The 19,789-nt window shown below is 42.4% G+C and overlaps 1 protein-coding gene across 7 annotated transcripts in view; it reads left to right on the top strand.

Annotated features, from left to right (window-relative positions):
- Positions 1–19,789, top strand: part of TRIO (trio Rho guanine nucleotide exchange factor) — a 355,982-nt gene that overhangs the window by 213,414 nt on the left and 122,779 nt on the right. For all 7 annotated transcript variants that reach the window (XR_012021603.1, XM_072807309.1, XM_072807307.1 and 4 more), the window contains exons 14-20: positions 3,334–3,529; positions 4,335–4,501; positions 6,309–6,428; positions 8,298–8,489; positions 8,896–9,045; positions 12,411–12,525; positions 16,853–16,968. Coding sequence is in view for 6 of the 7 variants with exons in the window: in XM_072807309.1 (XP_072663410.1) it covers positions 3,334–3,529; positions 4,335–4,501; positions 6,309–6,428; positions 8,298–8,489; positions 8,896–9,045; positions 12,411–12,525; positions 16,853–16,968 (1,056 nt within the window). In the remaining variant the exon portion in view is untranslated. The remainder of the gene's footprint in view (positions 1–3,333; positions 3,530–4,334; positions 4,502–6,308; positions 6,429–8,297; positions 8,490–8,895; positions 9,046–12,410; positions 12,526–16,852; positions 16,969–19,789) is intronic.

Here is a 19,789-nt window from a genome sequence, read left to right as displayed (position 1 = left end):
CAGCCCTGTGCAAGACGTTTCGTGGGGATCTTTGTGATCAGCCACCTGTCTGAACATCCATTGATGTTTTCATTTCCTTTCTTTAAAGAAAGGCCTTCTTGGCTGTTTTCGTTTTCATCATTGGTTCATGACAAGAAAGGAGTTAGATGCCATGCATGTTGTCTAGTAAAATCTGCTCTTGATGTCTTGACGTTTAGAGCCATATGAAGCCATGTAGAGCAAGGCACACTGTACTCAGCTCATTGAGGACCTGCTGGGTGTGGTTTGCTGGTTCCAGTGTGCACATCTTATGAACAGCACGCCTGTTTTCCTCTCTGACCTCTACTTCACATGAATTGCTTTTATAAACTTAGCTTTTTGAGTAGTTTCAATTAGTAAATAGAGCAATCAGGCATTATTTCAAGTTTTTCATCAGAACATTTTGATACTTTAAAAAAATGTCTTAGCTTCATTTGTATTGCTGCTTTTTTAAAGGAAAAAATTTAATTGTATTTCCATTTTCAGTAAACTAGTGTTTTAAAATGTAGCTCAGGAACTGGAAATACTCATTTTCCCCACACCAAAGCCACAAAATTCCAGGTGGCCTTAATAAAGCCAGTGTGCCAGGCCAGGGGTAAGTGCTTTCCTGAACTAAGGAAGTTAGACCTGCAGTTCAGTCACAGGCCATTTTAAAAATGCAGTTTAAAAGCTTTTAAAAGGTCATAGCCCAGAACCTCTTTTCTCTAGAATAATCCTGAAACATGAAAACCTGAGCAGTTGAGGCTTCAGCTGGGATTTTATCCCTTATCTGGGAAAATTCTCCATTCGACTGCCCGTAGAAGCATGGAATTAACTTTATGGGAGAAACTTCTCTGTTCCCTGGCCAATTTTTAAAAATCCCTCATATTTCTTGTATTTTATAGCCTTTCCATCTCTCAAAAGTGGATCTAGGTTTTCTATGGCTTAGAATATTGCAATTTCAGCCTCTTGATATTCCAGGTAAAATCTGCTCTATTGATCTGAAAACAACAAAATCATTACTGTAGCATCCTGTGACAGTTACTTATGGAACAGATACATATGTGTTTAGGAAGAGGAACTTACAGAATTTCTAAACATTCTGGGATATGTTTTAAAAATCATTGTTTCAGGGCAGCCCCGGTGGCGCAGCGGTTTAGTGCTGCCTGCAGCCCGGGGTATGATCTTGGAGACCCTGGATCGAGTCCCATGTTGGGCTCCCTGCATGGAGCCTGCTTCTCTCTGTGTCTGTGTCTCTGCCTCTCTCTCTCTGTGTGTGTCTATGAATAAATAAATAAAATCTTAAAAAACAAAAATTTAAAAAAATAAAAATAAAAATCATTGTTTCAGAGTTACTTCTCCAAAGAATTCCCGTTCAAAAATGACTTCCACTTTCACGAACTTTGTTATTGCCACTGATTTCTTGTTTTCACTTGTGTGTGTAACATGCTGTGATAGTGAACCTGGAGCAGGATTTTTCCTGATGGTCCTTTGATCATGCCCATTGCCAGAGTTTCTTTCAGCTTGGCGAGTATTTTTGAATCCTACTGGTTCTAGAATGTTCATCTTTTATTATCCACTCTTGAGTGTTGTCTGAGCCTGACGGTGTCTCCAGGAGACATTATTTGTGAGTCTTTGTCTCACTAGTACACCTGACCCTCTCCTGCTTTAGTGTCAGAAATGAACGTTAGGAGAGAAAATGACCCTTAGAGTAGAGATAAAGATTAAAGCTATGGTAAGCTTTTTCTCTTTTCCTTTTTAAAAATATTTTCCCTCAGTGTGTCTTCGGCTTCTGTGTAATTTAACATTGTTTAAATGTATTAATTAGCCCAATTTACTAAGTTATTGTAAATACACACACTGTATGCAGACCCCAATAATGAAAGAATAAACCCGGAAGATTTGTGCCGGAGGAGTTTGGGGAAGCCTTCCGTTTTTATTACTTCTCATCTCCTGGTTGGGTTCTGTGTGAACTCTCACATTGTCAGATTTTCAGACTCAGGTAGTTATTGCTTATCTGCATAAAGTAAATCAGGACACATGGGAAAGGTTATTCTACTTAAGTGTAGAGAATACAGTGTTTTTTCACTAAAAGTGTTTTTCCTCCTTTCTGGATTTTGTTGTTTTTAGCCTTAATTAAAAAAACATATATATAGATTACAGAAGTTTTCAAACTAGTGCCAAAGTAGCAAGGATGGTACAGTGAGAGTCCACATGCCTGTCTCCCGAATGTAGCAAGATTGTGCCTTCTCCCTGCCAATACCCCTTCTTTTGTTAATCGTTCTGCTGTAGTATGTTAGAGTAGAGCTTTGCCAGCTTATCATTTCCCTCCTAAAGACTTCCTTATGCATGTCTACAAAATCAGGCCTTTCTCCTCGTAACCACAGTCTGCTACCCCTCACCAACACTCAGCTGCTGCTGGAACCTCTGCAGCTGCCCCGGGCAGCAGAGGGTGCCCGTGGGCGCCGCTCACAGGGTGATATTGATAGTCTTTCCATCCAGGATGGTCTCTTCATCCACCCTTCTTTTCCTGCTGTGACTTTCTGGAATGACTACATCAGTGGAAGAAAACCAGGTCCCACATTCTGAATTCACTTAGTGATTTTCTGTTTTTCTTTTCCTCATATTTCCGGTGAACTTGGAAGTTCAATGTAAAGACCTGATTAAGATTTGGGCTCCTAATTAAGTTTCTGTGCCAGATATTCCCCAGGGGCCACAGCTTCTCCTGTCGGAAGGCTGGTCCTGTCTGGTTCCACTTTTTTAGGGATCTGAGGTTGGCCTGTGGGATTAGGAGGTGGCAGTCTGACCCTCCCATTAAATCCCCTGTCTTTTCCATTAGAGTTTACTGCATGTCGATGATCATTCCCTGAAGAGTTATTTCACTAGAATTTCAAAACAAAATTAGAAAAAAAGCTTTCTAATCTTATTATATGTACATTTATTAACTAGATTTATTTATAAAGGGGAACCTTCCATCGTTGTTCTAGGCTTAAATAATTGTGTCTTTTAATTACCAATTTCAAGGTAAAGGTTGGTTTCTTGTCAACATTTAATCAGAAGAGTTTTTCCATTTAATTTTAGTTTTTTAAGGTTCTTTTTTAAAAAAACATTAGGAATTAAGGTATTTTTATGTATTTTGTACATTTTATTCAATTGTGGTAGGTTTTTTGTGTCTAACTCTTCCCTCTTTGGCCTGTGGGAACCCCTCCAGCTGGGTTCCATGTCCTTCAGACACAGTCACATTAGTTCCTTCCTTCCTTACTTGGCACAGTGAAATGTCGCAGCAGGTATTTATTTTGTAAGTCTCTGTCCTAAGAAGATACTCTCCTCTATCAGATCATCTCAGACCTTGAGTCTTGGAACGATGAGCTTTCTCAGCAAATGAACGACTTTGACACAGAAGATCTCACAATAGCAGAACAGCGCCTCCAGCACCATGCAGACAAAGCTTTAACCATGAACAACTTGACCTTTGATGTCATCCACCAAGGGCAGGACCTCTTGCAGTATGTCAATGAAGTGCAGGCCTCTGGTAAGGAGTGCATTGCGTTCTACGTCAGCTGTGGGTCTTCAGGTCACACAGGAATTCATCCTGTCTGTGTGATGTTTGTGTGTGTGACAATTTGTTAGCTCATGTGACATAGGTGTTCTAGGTACCTGCTCTTCAAAAGAAACATTTTGCTGTTTGATTTTCACATACCATGATCACATTTAACAGTATGTAGTGTACTTAATCCTTAATATTCTTACATGTCATTTCACGTAGCATGAACTCTTAATTGTATATCTATGAATGAAATGTAAATCTCAAAGGAATTTTTCACATTTAAAATATTTTTCTTAGTTTATATTTTACCAGCAGATGTCACTGTAGGTCCAAAAATGTAAAAGGAAGTTGATAGTGTTTAAAACTTAGCAGCAAATTGCATACTACATTACTCCTGGTATACAAATCAAATTAAATGCTTCCTGAAGAGTACGCTGGGCACACGGATGTGCAGTAAAACAAGCCAAAGTTCACTCATTTATAAAGGCAAGGCACATGTCACCAGTTATCACTGTAGAAATAGAGCGACAGGAGATGGGTTTGGTTTGATTAGCTATACATCATATTTTGCTTTGGAACATATTAGATATATTCTTGGAGATCCCCTGGGCATGCTCAGAAGCACATGTAAACACTCTGCTGGCTACACCTGCCTTGAATTTGGCCTCCAAGGTAATGGCCTGGCCAAGCTGGCCAGATTATTCACAAAAGCACAGTGTGTGTCATGTGCGGCTGAAGAAACGGGTCAACATGCCAGTTGAACTCTGGGCTCTCCCTTCAATGTCCACAGGTGTGGAGCTGCTTTGCGATAGAGATGTCGACATGGCCACTCGGGTCCAGGACCTCCTGGAGTTCCTTCATGAAAAGCAGCAGGAACTGGATTTAGCAGCAGAACAGCATCGGAAGCACTTGGAGCAGTGTGTGCAGCTTCGCCATCTGCAGGCTGAAGTGAAGCAGGTAAACAAGCTGCTGGATGTAGAGCCAGACCAAAGTGGCGCTCGATGGGTGACCTCTTGGTCATTTGGGATATAAGCGCTGGGGCAGATTGTCACAGCTGTTGTGATCTGTGATGTGACATGTATACCCCCGTAGCTTGGTGTAAGGAGGGAGCCTGTGTCCAGACAGCTGTGTGTTTACTCTGTAGTGGAAAAGCCTTTAGGTGTATCACTTGACAGTAACATTCATTTGGCTTGTTTTGTTGCTGGTGGTCTCTTGCTTGAAGCTCTGAGTACTTTGATTCTCAGGCTAAATAACTGATTTTTCTGCCAAATAGGCTGTTATCAGTCTGGATGGTGTCACAGGCTATAGAGGGTTGGGGTTTTCTTCAGCATGCTCTACTGCTCTCAGATAGCATGGCAAAATAAAAATGGAATATTTGAAAGAGACTGCTTTCAGCTCATGGCCAGTGGAATTCCATGCATATATTCAGCATGTGCATGACATTTTATATCATGAGCCACTCTTGATACCACCTCGATGCAAGGGAATCTTTCTGGGATTCTGGTGGAAGTACAGAAGAACATGTGGTAGGTTGAGCAGAGGGATGAGGTACCTCTGTAGTGTGAATAAGATATGGTGCGTAAGTGGGTGGCAGTCACGTTGAAACAGATATACTGTCCAATTGGAAACCTTTAAAGGGTACCTGTGAGCCTTGAATGTAATGAGATGAAGTATTATGATCTGCCTTTTACAGAGCAGTTGTTAACATATTCCTTCTTGCTAAAAACAAGACAATAGAATAGGAATTGCATTGCCTGTAAGAGTCCAGAAATGGTGCTCAGAAATTACTTTCTGTACGTTACACATCAGGATGTGGTAGGTTGCTGGTGTTTGCTCAGCAGCCATGTGATGGGTCTGACAGATAGGTGGGGAATGGGTGTCAGGTGGCTCTTATAGCCTCAGCTGCCCTCCACTTCCCAGGCAGCAGGCAGGGAAAAACATAACCAGGAAGAAGCAGTACTTATATCAGAAAAGACATGTGTTCACACAGCCACCCCAAGGCTACAGTGTGGATCACAGTAGCTGGAGAGAGTGTCCTGACGGTAGTGAAGCTGTGACATGGGGGCCGTGAAGTGGTTTTAAGTGCCCCTCCATCCCCCTGCAAAATCGAGGTTTTCTGAGTAAAGGAGATAAGGAAAAGTAGGTATTAGGTAGGTAACCAGCAGTCTGTGCCATAAATAACTACCCACGATGACCTTCGACAACCTCTGTGGCTTCCACAGTTGCAGTGCTCTGTTTGTGTGTGCTGCTAAGAATCTCGGGATGTGACCCTGAGCGTTGGAGCACTGCTGAATCCGTTCTTTGGTTAGCGTGCCATTTAACACTGACATTACACCGGAAAATACGGTGGGGAAATAAAATAGTTCCCTTACCAAGCAGTTTGCTAATTTTGTGTATTCATTAAGACTAAAAGGAATGAAAAATACTTTTCATGATTACCAGGGAATTATTTATGGCAATAGGTATTCTAATGGGCGATTCTTAATCTGTTTTGACCTGTGGACTAATAACAATCCTCTGGACTCCCTACCTTATCAGCACCTATTTGATGCTATAAGATAAGTGAATTAATTTTAAAGTGCAACACTTATGATCACATGCCATGTAAGGACATCAGGCTTTTGGCAGTGGGATCATAGGAAACCTATGCTTCACAGATGATGGGAGCAGCTTGACAACCTTGCCCACATGGCTCGTGTCCCCCTGGCCCACAGTGGCCCCCTGGGGAGGGCCGATGCTTGGAGGTCCATGTGTCATGTTTCAGGTGCTGGGCTGGATCCGCAATGGAGAGTCAATGCTGAATGCTGGACTCATCACGGCCAGCTCATTACAGGAGGCGGAGCAGCTGCAGAGGGAGCACGAGCAGTTCCAGCACGCCATCGAGGTAGGGACACTGGCCTGCCTCCCACCTCAGGACATGTCTGCTAAGCCCCCTCATGTGGGACTGACCCTGAGCTGAGGGGGTTCAGCAGGACCCAAAGTGACGACACTTATACATGTACAGTTTATTTCAGGGGAAGAAACAGGCTGGTGACTGCAGTGAGGAGAGGGTGTGTATGTGCCAGTCTGGGGACTTCACAGTGCTGCTCTGGAGGCCAGGTGGCTCCTGCTGTCCTCCTGCCTTAAGAGCCCTGGCAGGATGTACCACCCACTGTCAGGAACACCTGGTGCCAGAGAATTTGAGTTGGAGTCTGGGCTCAGGGGTTTTATGCTTTCCTGGACAAAGCAGAGCACCATGGGCGGCTCAGCCAGACCAGGTGCAAATCACCAATAAACAGCACTCTCCACAGAACTTCCCCAGCCGTGGTTAAAAGCCACGTTCCTCACCTTGGGTGGGTGTCAGTGCCAGGGTGGGACTTAAGCAGAATGGCTTGCGCCAGTTCCAAGTCCACTCAGATTCACTTTCACAGCATATGAATTAGTTATTCTTAGAATTTTTGTGGGGAGAGGGGAGTTAATGATGGTAGGTAGTCTTGGTACATTCGAGGGAAAAAGCATTTGATTACAGAAAACTTATTTCCTGCTGTAGTTACATACATAGGTGGAGAAGAAAGCCATGGAATACTGTTGCTTTATTCTCAAGATTGACATGTTTTCAACTATTTGGTGCCAACAGACACATATTAACACTTCTTCCTGAAGCCCAGACTCTGGGCTCTTGAAAATTGTACACTGTGCCTAGTGATTTCTAATGATTAAATTGCTAATACATGTCAGTGTGTTTGGGTTAAGGACAGGGTTGATTATATTGTGTATAGTCTTTATGGGGTCATTTAGTGCCTTTTCAGGTGAAATGCAAAATTTTGCTATGGTTAAAAAAAAAGAAAAAAGAAAAAAAATCTGTGTATCTGTGTCCACAGAGACCCATGTACTCCCCTAACTGCTGTGATGTCTGGTGTTCTTCATGGAGAGAGCCAACCTGTCAGCCCCTTGTGGAATCTTCTAGTGAACATTCATGAGCAAGAATTCCCACTGGATTTCTGATATTATTTTGATATTTTAATATGGCATGAACCTCCAGAGAACACAGTTGGCTCATTCTTAGCTTTTTTTTTTTTTTTTTTTTTTTAAGATTTTATTTATTTATTCATGAGAGATACAGAGAGAGGCAGAGGGAGAAGCAGGCTCCCTGTGGGGAGCCCGATGCAAGACTCGATCCCGGGACCCTGGGATCACACCCTGAGCTGAAGGCAGATGCTCAACCACTGAGTCATTCAGGCGTCCCTCATTCTTAGCTTTTAATTATGTTTCTCTCTCTCTCTTTTAAAGTCAATAGTGCTTGAAAACTTTTCAGTCAAGTCTAAATTTTAACATATAAGTGAAAAAGGCATTCACTGTAGCACCTTTTCCTACATGTGTTCATTTGCCTCTAGTGGTTATTACAAGGAGAATCAATAGGAAAAATGAACTTGGAACATTTCAACAGCTTTTTCAGAATATTGGCTATTAAGGTATTTCCCTGCTATTTCTCAAGCTAAGAACCCCACAACTGAGACCCATTCTGGAATGCCTTAATGCATTGCATTCTTCATCAAGTAATTTAAATATAAACACAGTTCTTGCTAGGCATGAAAACTTTTTTTTTTTTTTAACTGAACTGTCTGCTGTGTTTGTAGAAGTGTCCTAGTGAGTATTTTAAATGAAGTTGTTTCTATAAAAGCAAGTGGAGTGGAACAATGGCAGCCTTCCCAGTTTTCCAGTAAGCGCATGACACCCCTGTTCAATAAGCATTCCCTTCCCTTCTCTTACTTAGAAAACACATCAAAGCGCCTTGCAGGTGCAGCAGAAGGCAGAAGCCATGCTGCAGGCCAATCACTATGACATGGACATGATCAGGGACTGCGCCGAGAAAGTGGCCTCTCACTGGCAGCAGCTCATGCTCAAGATGGAAGACCGCCTCAAGCTTGTGAATGCATCTGTGGCCTTCTACAAAACCTCAGAGCAGGTGAGGGAGGGAGGTTCTGCTCCTTCGGCTCCTGGCCAAACTTTTACTTTGGACTCCCATTTTCTTGGACAACTCAGTCCTTAATTCTTCAGTCATTACTGAGCCAGTCAGTTCAAAGTCAAGCAGAGAAAAGCATTCTAGAAGCAGAAGGATTATTGCTTACCTTAGGAACCAAAGAGTAATAGGTTGGAAAGTAGCTGAGAGGACCTCTGTTTTCCTCTCATTTAAATATGTAGCCTGAACCACAACCAGAGAGAGACGGGCAATTCAGTTTGTATTGGGTTCTTGTTCTGAAAGACCTGCCTGAGTACGATGGAGCCCAGGGCTCTTTCTGATGCTCTTGGGCCCCAGCCCCAGGCCAGCACTTTCATCCTCAGAGCATGACTGACCACTTCTCCACTCACAGGTCTGCAGTGTCCTCGAGAGCCTGGAGCAGGAGTACAAGAGAGAAGAGGACTGGTGTGGAGGAGCCGACAAACTGGGGCCCAACTCAGAGACGGACCATGTCACCCCAATGATCAGCAAGCATCTGGAGCAGAAAGAAGCATTCCTGAAGGTACGGAGCTGGCCCTTTGGGTGCTGGGGCCTCCCTGAACAGGGCACATGAAGAGGGTTCACCTGAAGATGGCTAGGTCTAGACTGTCAGAAAACCACAGATGTTGCAGTGTGCCAGGCATATGTAGCCACCTTGGCTTGCCAGGCTGGCCCCTGACGCCTACAGCTCTTCCCTTGTGTGGAAAGGGAGTGTGGTGACATTGCATCAGTGCTGGGTTACTTGGTCAGACAAAGTCTTAAAATCTTTCACTTGTGATTTACATACACTCTCTAGTTTTCACAAAGAGCTGGAAACCTGTGTGAATAAATCATGGGTGGAAGTCATAACTCCAAATGATTCTGAGCAGAGAAAGAGATTGATTTGGTGAGACAAAAATGCCTATAGCTTAAAATAATCTTTTGGAAATTAAGCCTTTTTAGGTAGAAAGACTGAACCCAGTGCAGAGCAGACACAAAGCAGGACACTGCTTGTGGTTTCAGGATAGTTACTCACACTTGCTCCGGAAGTGTTTCCTGCAGAAGAAACTTAATCCCGTTTAGGCCAAGTTGGAAGTTTGAACTCTGAGAAGATTTAATGAGGAATTTCTCTAGCCGCCTTTGTTGTGTGTTTGTGTATGTATGTGTGTATATTCATATATAAATCACCCAAAAGGTCTACAAGTGCTCAAAATGTTTGGCAACATTTCCCTGTTTCTTTCACTCTTGAGAAAGATCTCCCAAGGCTCTGCCTTTTGCCACTCAGACCTGTTAAAAATAGGCATGGTGTTTGCTTTTCGTGGTCACTTTATTGAGTTTTGCATTGGCATTCTGACCCCTCTGACACCGTTTCCTATTACATTTAATAATTTGTTTCCATTCTGAAGGTGATGTCTGTCCTGACAGTTATTGTTTAGTCAAGGAGTCTTGTGACTCTTTGAAAATTATATCTGGTAGCTTATCACATGACTTTCTTTTTAGCAAATCAGGGTGGGAAAACGGTGGCTTCTTCAGACTCCAGTTGAACTATTTCAAACAGGACCTGAAAGCCCTGGCCCTACTTGTCATTGCTAGTTACTTTTATGAAATGCCCACCACTGTGAGGATGTTTCCATTGGAATCAGCATAATTTTGCTCTCTTTCTCTCTGTAATCCATTTAGAATAAAGCAAAATTGAATACTACTTAGTATAATTAAGACAGATACTTAGATAAAATTATAAAACAAAAATAATCATCAACCTGTTCAGATTCCTTCATTCAACTAGGATTCAGCAGTGTTTGTATACTGGATATCTTTAAACTTTTGATTATGGGAGTTTAAAGATGCATGCGAAAAAAGAGATGATGAACTCCTATGTACCTCTTAGCAGCATCAGTAATTATCAGCACATGGGCATATGCCCACCTTCACTGAGTTACTTTAAATTCTAGATGTTACATCATTTTATTTGTAAATACTTCAGTACATATCTAAACATTAAATTCTGCCCTTTTAAAACATAACTGCAAGACCATTATCAGAGCCTGAAAATTAACAGTATCTCTTATTTTGTACAAAATCCAGCAGTGTTCAGATTTCTCTGATTGACCCATATTGTCTTGGTTTTAATCAGGATTCAAACAAGGTCCACACATTTTTATTGATATGTCTTTTGAATCTCTTTCAATCTAAACACCATCCTCCGTTTATTACTATTTATTAGCTGAAGAAATAAGTTGCTCATACTCTGGGGTTACTGTCACTCTGGATTTCCATAGTTACATCCTGTGGGGTCACTTTGCACCATCCTGGATTCCTTAAATGTGTGTTATGTTGAGAACCTCAGCTGGGTTCAGGTGTGAGCGTGAGTGTGTGTGTATGCAGTCAGCATACCTGGTAGGTGGTGCTGTGTACTTCCCCTGGCATTACATGGCCAGATGAGGTCTGTGTCTCTTTTTGTCTGTGTGATACGAGGAATTTTACTAGTGCTTCAGACATGGTGAGTCTAGTTCATCCATTATGTGCTTCTCTGTCTGCCTTTTACTTAATGGGTTTAGTATCCTGTGGTAATAATCCTTCATTAGGAGTTGCAAAATGGTGATATTCTGTCATTCCTTCTGTCTTGATTAACTAGAATTATTCCCTCCTTAGCTATTTGGTTACTCTCAAATAGAGTTTGTCCAAAAAAGGCAGGTAGGGGCTTGAGTCTTTCCATTTGCTTATCATTTTCAGAATAATGAGCTGTTGCCATAGCAACCTCTACATAGGAACAATTTTTTTTTACTATACTCATGGATTTTAATATATTTGGTGTGTTTTGATCAATTGCAGTCATTTATCTTTTTATACTCAACTTGTCCCATTTGAGGAAGCTCTTTCCAGTTGTGTTGGTTCTGACTTCCTGACACAACCCCAGTTGTTTGTAGCTGCTTCCTTGCTGTTTGGAATGCAGCCTATTTCAGGCTTATCTGTGGAGACACTTGATACATTCTTCTCTTAATTAAAAGGTGTCCTAGCTCTATCTACTGAAAAGACCTGGAAACAGTGACCAACCAGTAATAATGAGCTCCCTTGTATCTGTCCAAATTGTGGTCTAAATACCAAGTACCATAAGAAGGAGATAGGGCTCCTGGAAGAAAGATTAATTCCAGAGCTGAGACAGGAAATGTGTAAGATATTTCTAACCCAAATATAATTAAGGATAGTTTTCCTTTTGTTTTTTAAATACATTAGTGAAATTGCTGGTTTGGTTTATAAGCATGGAATCCATCAGTTATCTATTACCACAATAGCACCACAAAACAAACCACCCCAAACCTCAGCAGCTCAAACCAGGGGTTGGCAACCTAAGCACTCAAGAGCTGAATCCATCCACTCTCCCTCATCTGCATGTTGCAAGTGGCTGCTTTCCTCCACAGGAAAAAGGTTGGGTACAGTGCTCACCACAGGAAGTTGGAGACTATATGACTTGGAAAGCTGAAAATACTGTCTGCCCTTTCCAGAAATCGGGCACAGCTTAGCCAGGTGCTCAGACTTGAGGTTTCTCCCAAGGCCGCAGTCAAGGTGTTGACTGAGGAATGTGGTCAGCTTGAGGCTCAGCAGGAAGAGGGCTCCACCTCCTCTCACTGCAGGCTGGCCACCTCTCTCACTCCCCTGCCCTGCGTGCCTCTCATAGGGCAGCGCTCAGCACAGCAGCTGGCTTCATCTGAGCAAGAGCTCCAAGACAGATTTTCTTTTTTAATTGAAATAGGATGTAAACTCTCTATTTTCCAAACTACAAGTTGGCCCAATGAGTGTTTTAGGTAAAGACGTATGTTAGAGACATAGGATGTTGTCACCTATATGTACTCAAAATACATGTTTATCTAAGGCAAATTAACAACACGTTGCCCTCCACGTATCTCTTAGGCTTGCACGCTTGCTAGAAGGAATGCAGATGTCTTCCTGAAATACCTGCACAGGAATAGTGTGAACATGCCGGGAATGGTGACACATATCAAAGCCCCTGAACAACAAGTGAAAAGTGAGTACAGCTAGGAGTCATTTTACTGGCCAGCAATACAGGGAGTGTGGCAAGATGTGTTCCAAAGTCCTGAAGTCTAGGGCTTCATTTTAAATGTCCATCTCATATTATTATTAAAGTTCTCATTAATTATCTTTGTTTAATAATAGAACATAAAACAAATGTAGATTGATTATTTGTTGAATAAAGTTGAAGAGGATAAGCAGGGAGAAAATGCAGCATTGATATTTATTAGCATGGACTATTCGGTTAAAATAAGTAAAAATATTGTAAATTGGGGAAAAAAAGGAAAAACCAAAATTTGTCTAGAATCAAAATATTTTTAAAAGTTCAATCAAGAAATTATACACCAATATCATTGCTGGAAAGTGTTACCAATTTTATAGACTTAAAGCACTAATGAAAGCAAATTGCCATGGGGAGCCTTGAGTGGGTGGCTCATTTGGTTAAGTGTCTGCCTTTAGCTCAGGTCATGATCTCAGGGTCCTGGGATCGAGCCCTGCATCGGGTCTCCTGCTCAGCAGGGAATCTGCTGCTCCCTCTCCCTCTGACCCTCCCCTCTGCTCGTGCTTTCCTACGCATGCACGCTTGCTCTCTCTCTGTCAAATGAGTACCTATAAAAACCCTTAAAAAAAAAAAAGCATTGCCAAATATCATACATTTTGGGTCATTTGAGTGTAAAAATCTGTAAAACCATGTTTTTACAGGTACATCTATATAATGTAAATACATAGAAACTCATCCCGGAAAATGTTATACTGTTAATAGGATTAGTGTATATAGAAGTGAGGGGACTGATGGAATTACTCTATAATTCTGATTGAAACTTTACAGTGAAAATACATTCAGGTGTTCTCTCACTTAAGCCTTAGATATAATCATAGGTTTTTGTTTTTGTTTTTTTGTTTTGTTTTGTTTTGTTTTTTACAAATTCAATTAAAATGATATGGAAATAGATCCTCAGAAAATGAAGAGTTTGAAACAGTCTTGACACTGAGGCACCTGCTATCCTCACCATGAGCTTCAGAGGCCGGTGATAAACAGATGAGGAGCTTGGGGCCCCACAGGCTCCACTCTCAGTTGGGTTTCAGAGGGAAGAAGTTGCCATAATCCATTAACAGGTGATTTGTCTCACTCTTGAAACCCTTATGATTGGCAGAGACTTTGTACGCACATTACATTCTACTCCCTGTTCATCTAGATTCATCTGTTAGAGGTGTCACAGGAAAATTCTCTCCCACACTGGTAGTCCTCTACTCTCCACAGATGAGATTTGTATTTATTACTTGGTGGGCTTCTCTCTTGAGAAAATGAGTGACTAACACACCATTTCTCAGCAAGAGCAAGTCTTCATTGCCAACAAGTTACTCGCATTGGTAATCAGTTTATTTGGCTCATTTCATATAAAAATCACTGCTTTTCTCTCATCCTTCAGTATTGCCTTTGGTTGTTGGTTGTACTCTGCTTTCTCTAATCAAAGGTGGTATGATCCTTACTAGGTTATACCAGTTCGATGGGTGTGTGCGTGTGTGAGGGGAGAGTGTTTTCCATGTACACACTTACTCGACAGTCACTGTGCACTTGGTGCTGTTTATCATTGTTTTGGAGGCTATGAAGACTTAAAAACAAAATGTCTTATTTCTCTCATTGAGTAGTTGGGGATGAAAGATTGATGTGTGGGACAGTGCAGTAAATCCATGTAAGGGTGATGATGCCAGAAGAGACAGCATGACCCCAGGCAGTCCTTCAGGTGTGAGGAAGCCCTGGTGGTTTCCCGTCCCAGTCCTGGCTGCTTACTCACCCCACATCAGTCAGGACCCAGGCAAGGACTGTAGAAAGAAAAGACCGGAAAAGACCCACTGGCTCATGTTAATTTTCACATATGATATTTTCATTCATGGTAGCTTATTGTTTTGACTGGCCTCAAATTTCAAAGTCTTGATTGGTGTCACTACATTAGTTACCTTTTCGGTAAAGATGACGTAGCATGACCACTGAGCTGCTACCTAAATGCTGCTCACAGGTTTGTGTTTCTCAGCCTACCAGGACCCCAGTAAATATTTCTGGAAACCTTAGTATTTTTTTAGGATTCCCAGTATTAATGAAGTTATAATCTAAGTACCATTTATTTAATTTGCAGTTTCAGTCTCCAGAATCATCTTCCAACTTTCTTGTGTTATAAACTTCTAAACTAAAACAGACTTACTGTAAAAAAAATTTTTTAAGTGTACAGATGTATATTAATTACCTAATTCTGGGGCACCTGGATGACTCAGTGGTTGAATGTCTGCTTTTGGGTCAGGTTGTGACCCTGGGGTCCTGGGATCGAGTCCCACATCAGGCTCCCCGTCTCTGCATCTCTCTCTGTGTCTCTCATGGATAAATAAATAAAATAAAATCTTAAAAAAAACTACCTAATTCTTTTGCCATTGGTCACCATTGTCAAGACTTTTTTATGCATCTGTCTATGAATGTAAACATAAATATATATAGAAAAACACACATGGATTCCTACTCCACTTACCCATCTCACTTTTTTTTTAACCAAAATGGGACTGTATTTTGTTGCAATTTGCTGCTTTTCCTTAATAATATATCTTAGTCCTCTTTTGGAGCATCTGGGTGGCTCAGTTAAGCATCTGACTCTTCATCTCAGTTCAGGTCTTGATCTCAGAGTGGTGAGTTCAAGCCCCATGTTGGGCTCCAATGCTGAGTATTGAGCTTACTTAAAAAAAAATACATATATACATATCTATATATCTATATAGATATATATATTTTCTCTTTCTATATCAGAATTTAAAGATCTGCTCTATCGTTTTAAATTTCAGTATAATGACTTTATTTTTTTTTTAAGATTTTATTTTGTTTATTCATGAGAGACACAGAGAGAGGAGCAGAGACACAGGCAGAGGGAGAAGCAGGTCCATGCAGGGAGCCCAACGTGGGTCTTGATCCTAGGACCCCGGGGTCGCGACCTGAGCCAAAGGCAGCCACTCAACACTGAGCCACCAGGTGTCTAGTATAATGACTTTATAGTTGACTTAATCTGTCCCCCAGTTGGGTTCCATTGTTGCTGCCGATTTTTACAAACAGTGCGTTAGCATTCGCCTCCCTGAGCACAAATTGTGTACGTATCACTTGTGTAAGCACCATATATCTGAAAGATAAATTCCTGGTTCAAAGGTATGCATATTTCTAATGTCATTACCTCTTGCCAAAGTGTCCGCTGCAGGAGTTAGGGTCTGTTTTGCCTTTGATAATATGGGGTCACCTGTGCCTGTTTCTTCTCCCTGTCAGCACTGGATAGCACCATTGCTTGCCAGGAAAAGGGTGAAAGCTAGTCTCATTGTTTGAGGTTAAACATGTTTCTCTGTATTTAGTATTGTGTGTATTTTATTCTGTGTGTTTAGAAATCATGAACGTCATGTCTGTATGCTTTGCTCAGAGTGCCTGGGTGGCTTAGTTGGTTAAGCGTTTGCCTTTGGCTCAGGTCATGATCTCGGGATCAGCCCTGCATCTGGCTCCCTGCTCACTGGGGAGTGTGTTTCTCCATCTCCCTCTGCCCCTTCCCTTCGCTCTTGTATGCACACACTCTCTCTCAAATAAATAAATCTTTATATGCTTTGTTCATTTTTCTAATGGACCGTTAATCTTTTTTCTGTTGACTTAGCAGGTACATTAGGTCTGTGTCTTATATTTTCCCAGTAACTTTAACTAGTTTTTTATTGGTGCTGTATTTTTATGGTGGTTTTTATTTGGTTATAACATTTACAGTTTTTATATAATCAGGGTTTTTGGCCTTTCTGGCTCCATGCTTCTCTACTTCATGTCCCTGGTTCTCCTAATAATGGTTTATGTTTTTGTTTTTGTTTTTGTAAAAAAAAAAAAAAAGAAGAAAGCACAAAAGTGTGTTTTCTTCTAGTACTCCACCATTTTGACATAAATCCTTTATACTAAATTCCTTCTACAGGAAGGTTTTAATGTTGTTGAACAAATTACTTAATAAAGTTTTGTCAAATTGTCAAATTGCCCCAGCAGGGGCTGCAATAGCTTATCCCACTCATCCAGCTAACGGAGATATTGGAGGCCAGGCTTAAGTTTCCAGTGACCTCAACCATAAGATAACAGATTGGGGTAAGAGAATGAGAGGTCTGGTGGACATGCTCACTGAGAACACTGGGCGACCAAGCCATGTGGCTCTTGATTTGATACTCTGTCTTGCATTGACATTTGCATAAAGCTTTTAAATAAAAATGTATGGGATTTTGCAAGTGTTTTCACTGATTGCAAGCACCAACATACATCTTTCTCTTTATTCTCTTAGATATCTTGAATGAACTTTTCCAACGGGAGAACAGGGTACTGCATTATTGGACCATGAGAAAGAGACGACTAGACCAGTGCCAGCAGTACGTGGTCTTTGAACGAAGTGCCAAGCAGGTTGGTTATTACACTGTGCTCCCCTGTGCTCTCCACCTTCTAATTTAGACCTCCATCCTCCACTGGGCAGCTTTTGACATTTTAGCCATTTTGAAAACTACTTTCAAATAATCAAAACAGTCCTGTCTTTTAAATCAATTTGTTGTGAAAAGAAAATCCATGCCCCGTGAAAGTGTGATTCAGCAAGTGTGCCATGCGGCCTGCCTCTGCTGCCATTACCTCGTGTTTAAGGCCACCAGCTACAAATCCTAATTATGACAATGATTTAAGAAATCATCGCGGAGTCTAGGTTCTGTACTTTATAATACTACAGTGGGTGAGGTTTTTTAATTTTGTTATAACTATGTTTTCAAGATAAAATTTTGTTCTTCAGATAAATTGAGCTAAAATTAAGTAAGAAGTGTGACAGAATTTCTAAGAATTCAGTGTAAAAAAAGTTCATGCAGTTGGTTACTGCAGAGACGTTAAGAGAGTATGCTTAGGGGGCACTGGATTGACTCAGTAGAGCATGGAACTCCTCATCTCAGGGTCGTGAGTTCAGGCCCCACATTGGATACGAAGCCTACTTTAAAAAATAATTAAATAAAAGGATACGTTTAGAGTTTCTTTCTTTTGAAGTCATTTTGGAATAAACGCTTTCAGTATGGTTAGTCATGGAGGATCGTTTTAGGGTAGTCTGTCTGACCCTTTCACTTGAACTAAGATTCCTGTCACTTCTCTCTGGCCTTAACAGTAGTATAGGAACCCATAGGCTATTTGTTCAGAATTTGAAGACTCTAGAGGACACGGAGAACAAGAGGCTCGTTCCCAGAATGTCTGCATGAGCCATCTTGTGTCCTCCATTTCAGGGGGGCATTGGGACCTCTTCAGCACTGTGGGTCCCTGGTGACCACATCACACATGGACAGTCTTGCTAACTTCACCTGAGCCTACCAGAGGATGCATCCAGTTCAATCAATTTTCCTCAGCACAGTTTCCCACTTAGGGAGCATTATTTTCTTTTGATTTGGTCAAAGTTGGTTTTGAGTGGGCAGCCAGGTGCTCAGAATGGCTCGGCTCCCCAGAGGTTGATAAGCTGGAATTCCTGGTCCGCGGACCTGGCACCCTAACTTGGCCAGCCATCCTTCATCTTGGCTGATGTTACCAGAGGTAGTTACCATATTCCCAGGAGAAGTGGTGAGCAGGGCAGCCCCTGTGGCGCAGTGGTTTAGCGCCGCCTGCAGCCCAGGGCATGATCTGGAGACCCTGGATCAAGGCCCACATCAGGCTCTCTGCATGGAGCTTGCTTCTCCCTCTGCCTGTGTCTCTGCCTCTCTTTCTCTCTCTCTCTGCATCTCTATGAATAAATAAATAAAATCTTTAAAAAATATATTAAAAAAAAGAAGTGGTGAGCAGTGTTTTTAGTGTAAAAATTACATTTTCTTAACATTTTATTTAATGATAGTTCAACCATATTTCAGATTCATGGGGGCCTGATTTTTGTTTCTAATTAGGAATTGTTTCATAATCTTTTGTCATATATCTTTATTGTTTCTCTGTTGGAAGACAAGCAGTCATTCAGATACAGAGAACAAAATTGTAAATAATTAATGGAGAATAACAACAGAATGTGTTGTTGTTTTTTCCTAAAGTCAGCTCATTTGTCAGAAATGAAGTGAGAAAACGTGGGCATTGCAATGCTGTGGGTTCTGTGCTGTCCAGTGCTCACCATCCTGCAGCAATGTGGGTGGTTTGTAACACCTGTCCTGATGTGCGGTTCCCAGGACGGCACCCTGAACTTGGCAGGAAGGCAGAGCGATGGTTCCAGCCTCAGGCCTCCTGGACGCTCTTCCCAGGCTTGCAGTGGCTGAACCTTGGCATTCCCCGGGCTCAGCATGGGGCTGGCTCTCGTTTCTCTTTCCTACCTTCCTACCTCCTCTGCTGGTGCCTCTCAGCCCTGATCTCCACTTCAGGTCTCTAGACTCAGAAATCCCAGCTGCCTCCTGGCTGTCTCCACTTTGACCTTACTGAGAACAGACTGGACTCATGAAGCCCTGTACCCCCTTCTCATCTCATACAGGTGTCCCCTGGGCCCCCTCCTCATCCCACACGGAGTCCCCCAGGCCCCCTCCTCTTATGGGTTGTGTCCCCTGTGCACCCTCACTTTACAGGGTGTATAGCTCCTGCTTCTGTCTTTCCCCAGTTTCCTGCCTTCACTCCCTCGTGAGTCCTGCAGGTGCCGACCTCCTGCGTGTGTCAGCTCTGCCCTCCCCCTTGGGGTCCAGAGCCACCGTGCTCTGGGAAGCCCAGCTATGTCCTGCCTGGATCTTTGAACCAGTTTGCTGACCAGTGTAGCTTCTTCCACCTTCTGTGCACTGCGGTTCCTTTTCCACACAGCAGCCCCGTTAGCTTTCATAGAAAAGTGCAAGCTCTGGCTGTGAGCTCCAGGGCCCTCCTGCCCTCCCCAGTCTTGCCTCCAGCCTCTCCCTGCCCCTCTGCCTGCCGAGCTTCTCCCCATTCTTCTGAGCCCATCGCTTCAAGCGGGGCTCTCCTAGACACCTCCTCTGCTGACCTGTTCTAAGCCTTGTGTCCCTGCTCTCATTGGTCTTTGTGCCTCTTTATTCATCTGCACAGTCTACAGGAGCAGGGCTGAAGCGTCTCCCACTCCCCAGCACTCAGGTAGCACCTGACTCTGCAGCAGAACCTCTGGGATGGTGTGCCGCAAACCAGGGAAACCCAGGGACCTTTGCAGTGAATGGGCAAACATCTCTTTCTGCCCCATTTGGCCTCACCGTTTACTTTGTCCCGGGGTGGCACAGCCATCCTTGCTCGGGTGCAGTGG

This window comes from Canis lupus, chromosome 31 (assembly GCF_048164855.1).
Source record: "Canis lupus baileyi chromosome 31, mCanLup2.hap1, whole genome shotgun sequence".
NCBI lineage: Eukaryota > Metazoa > Chordata > Mammalia > Carnivora > Canidae > Canis > Canis lupus.
This window is presented reverse-complemented; position numbering and strand designations above follow the sequence as displayed.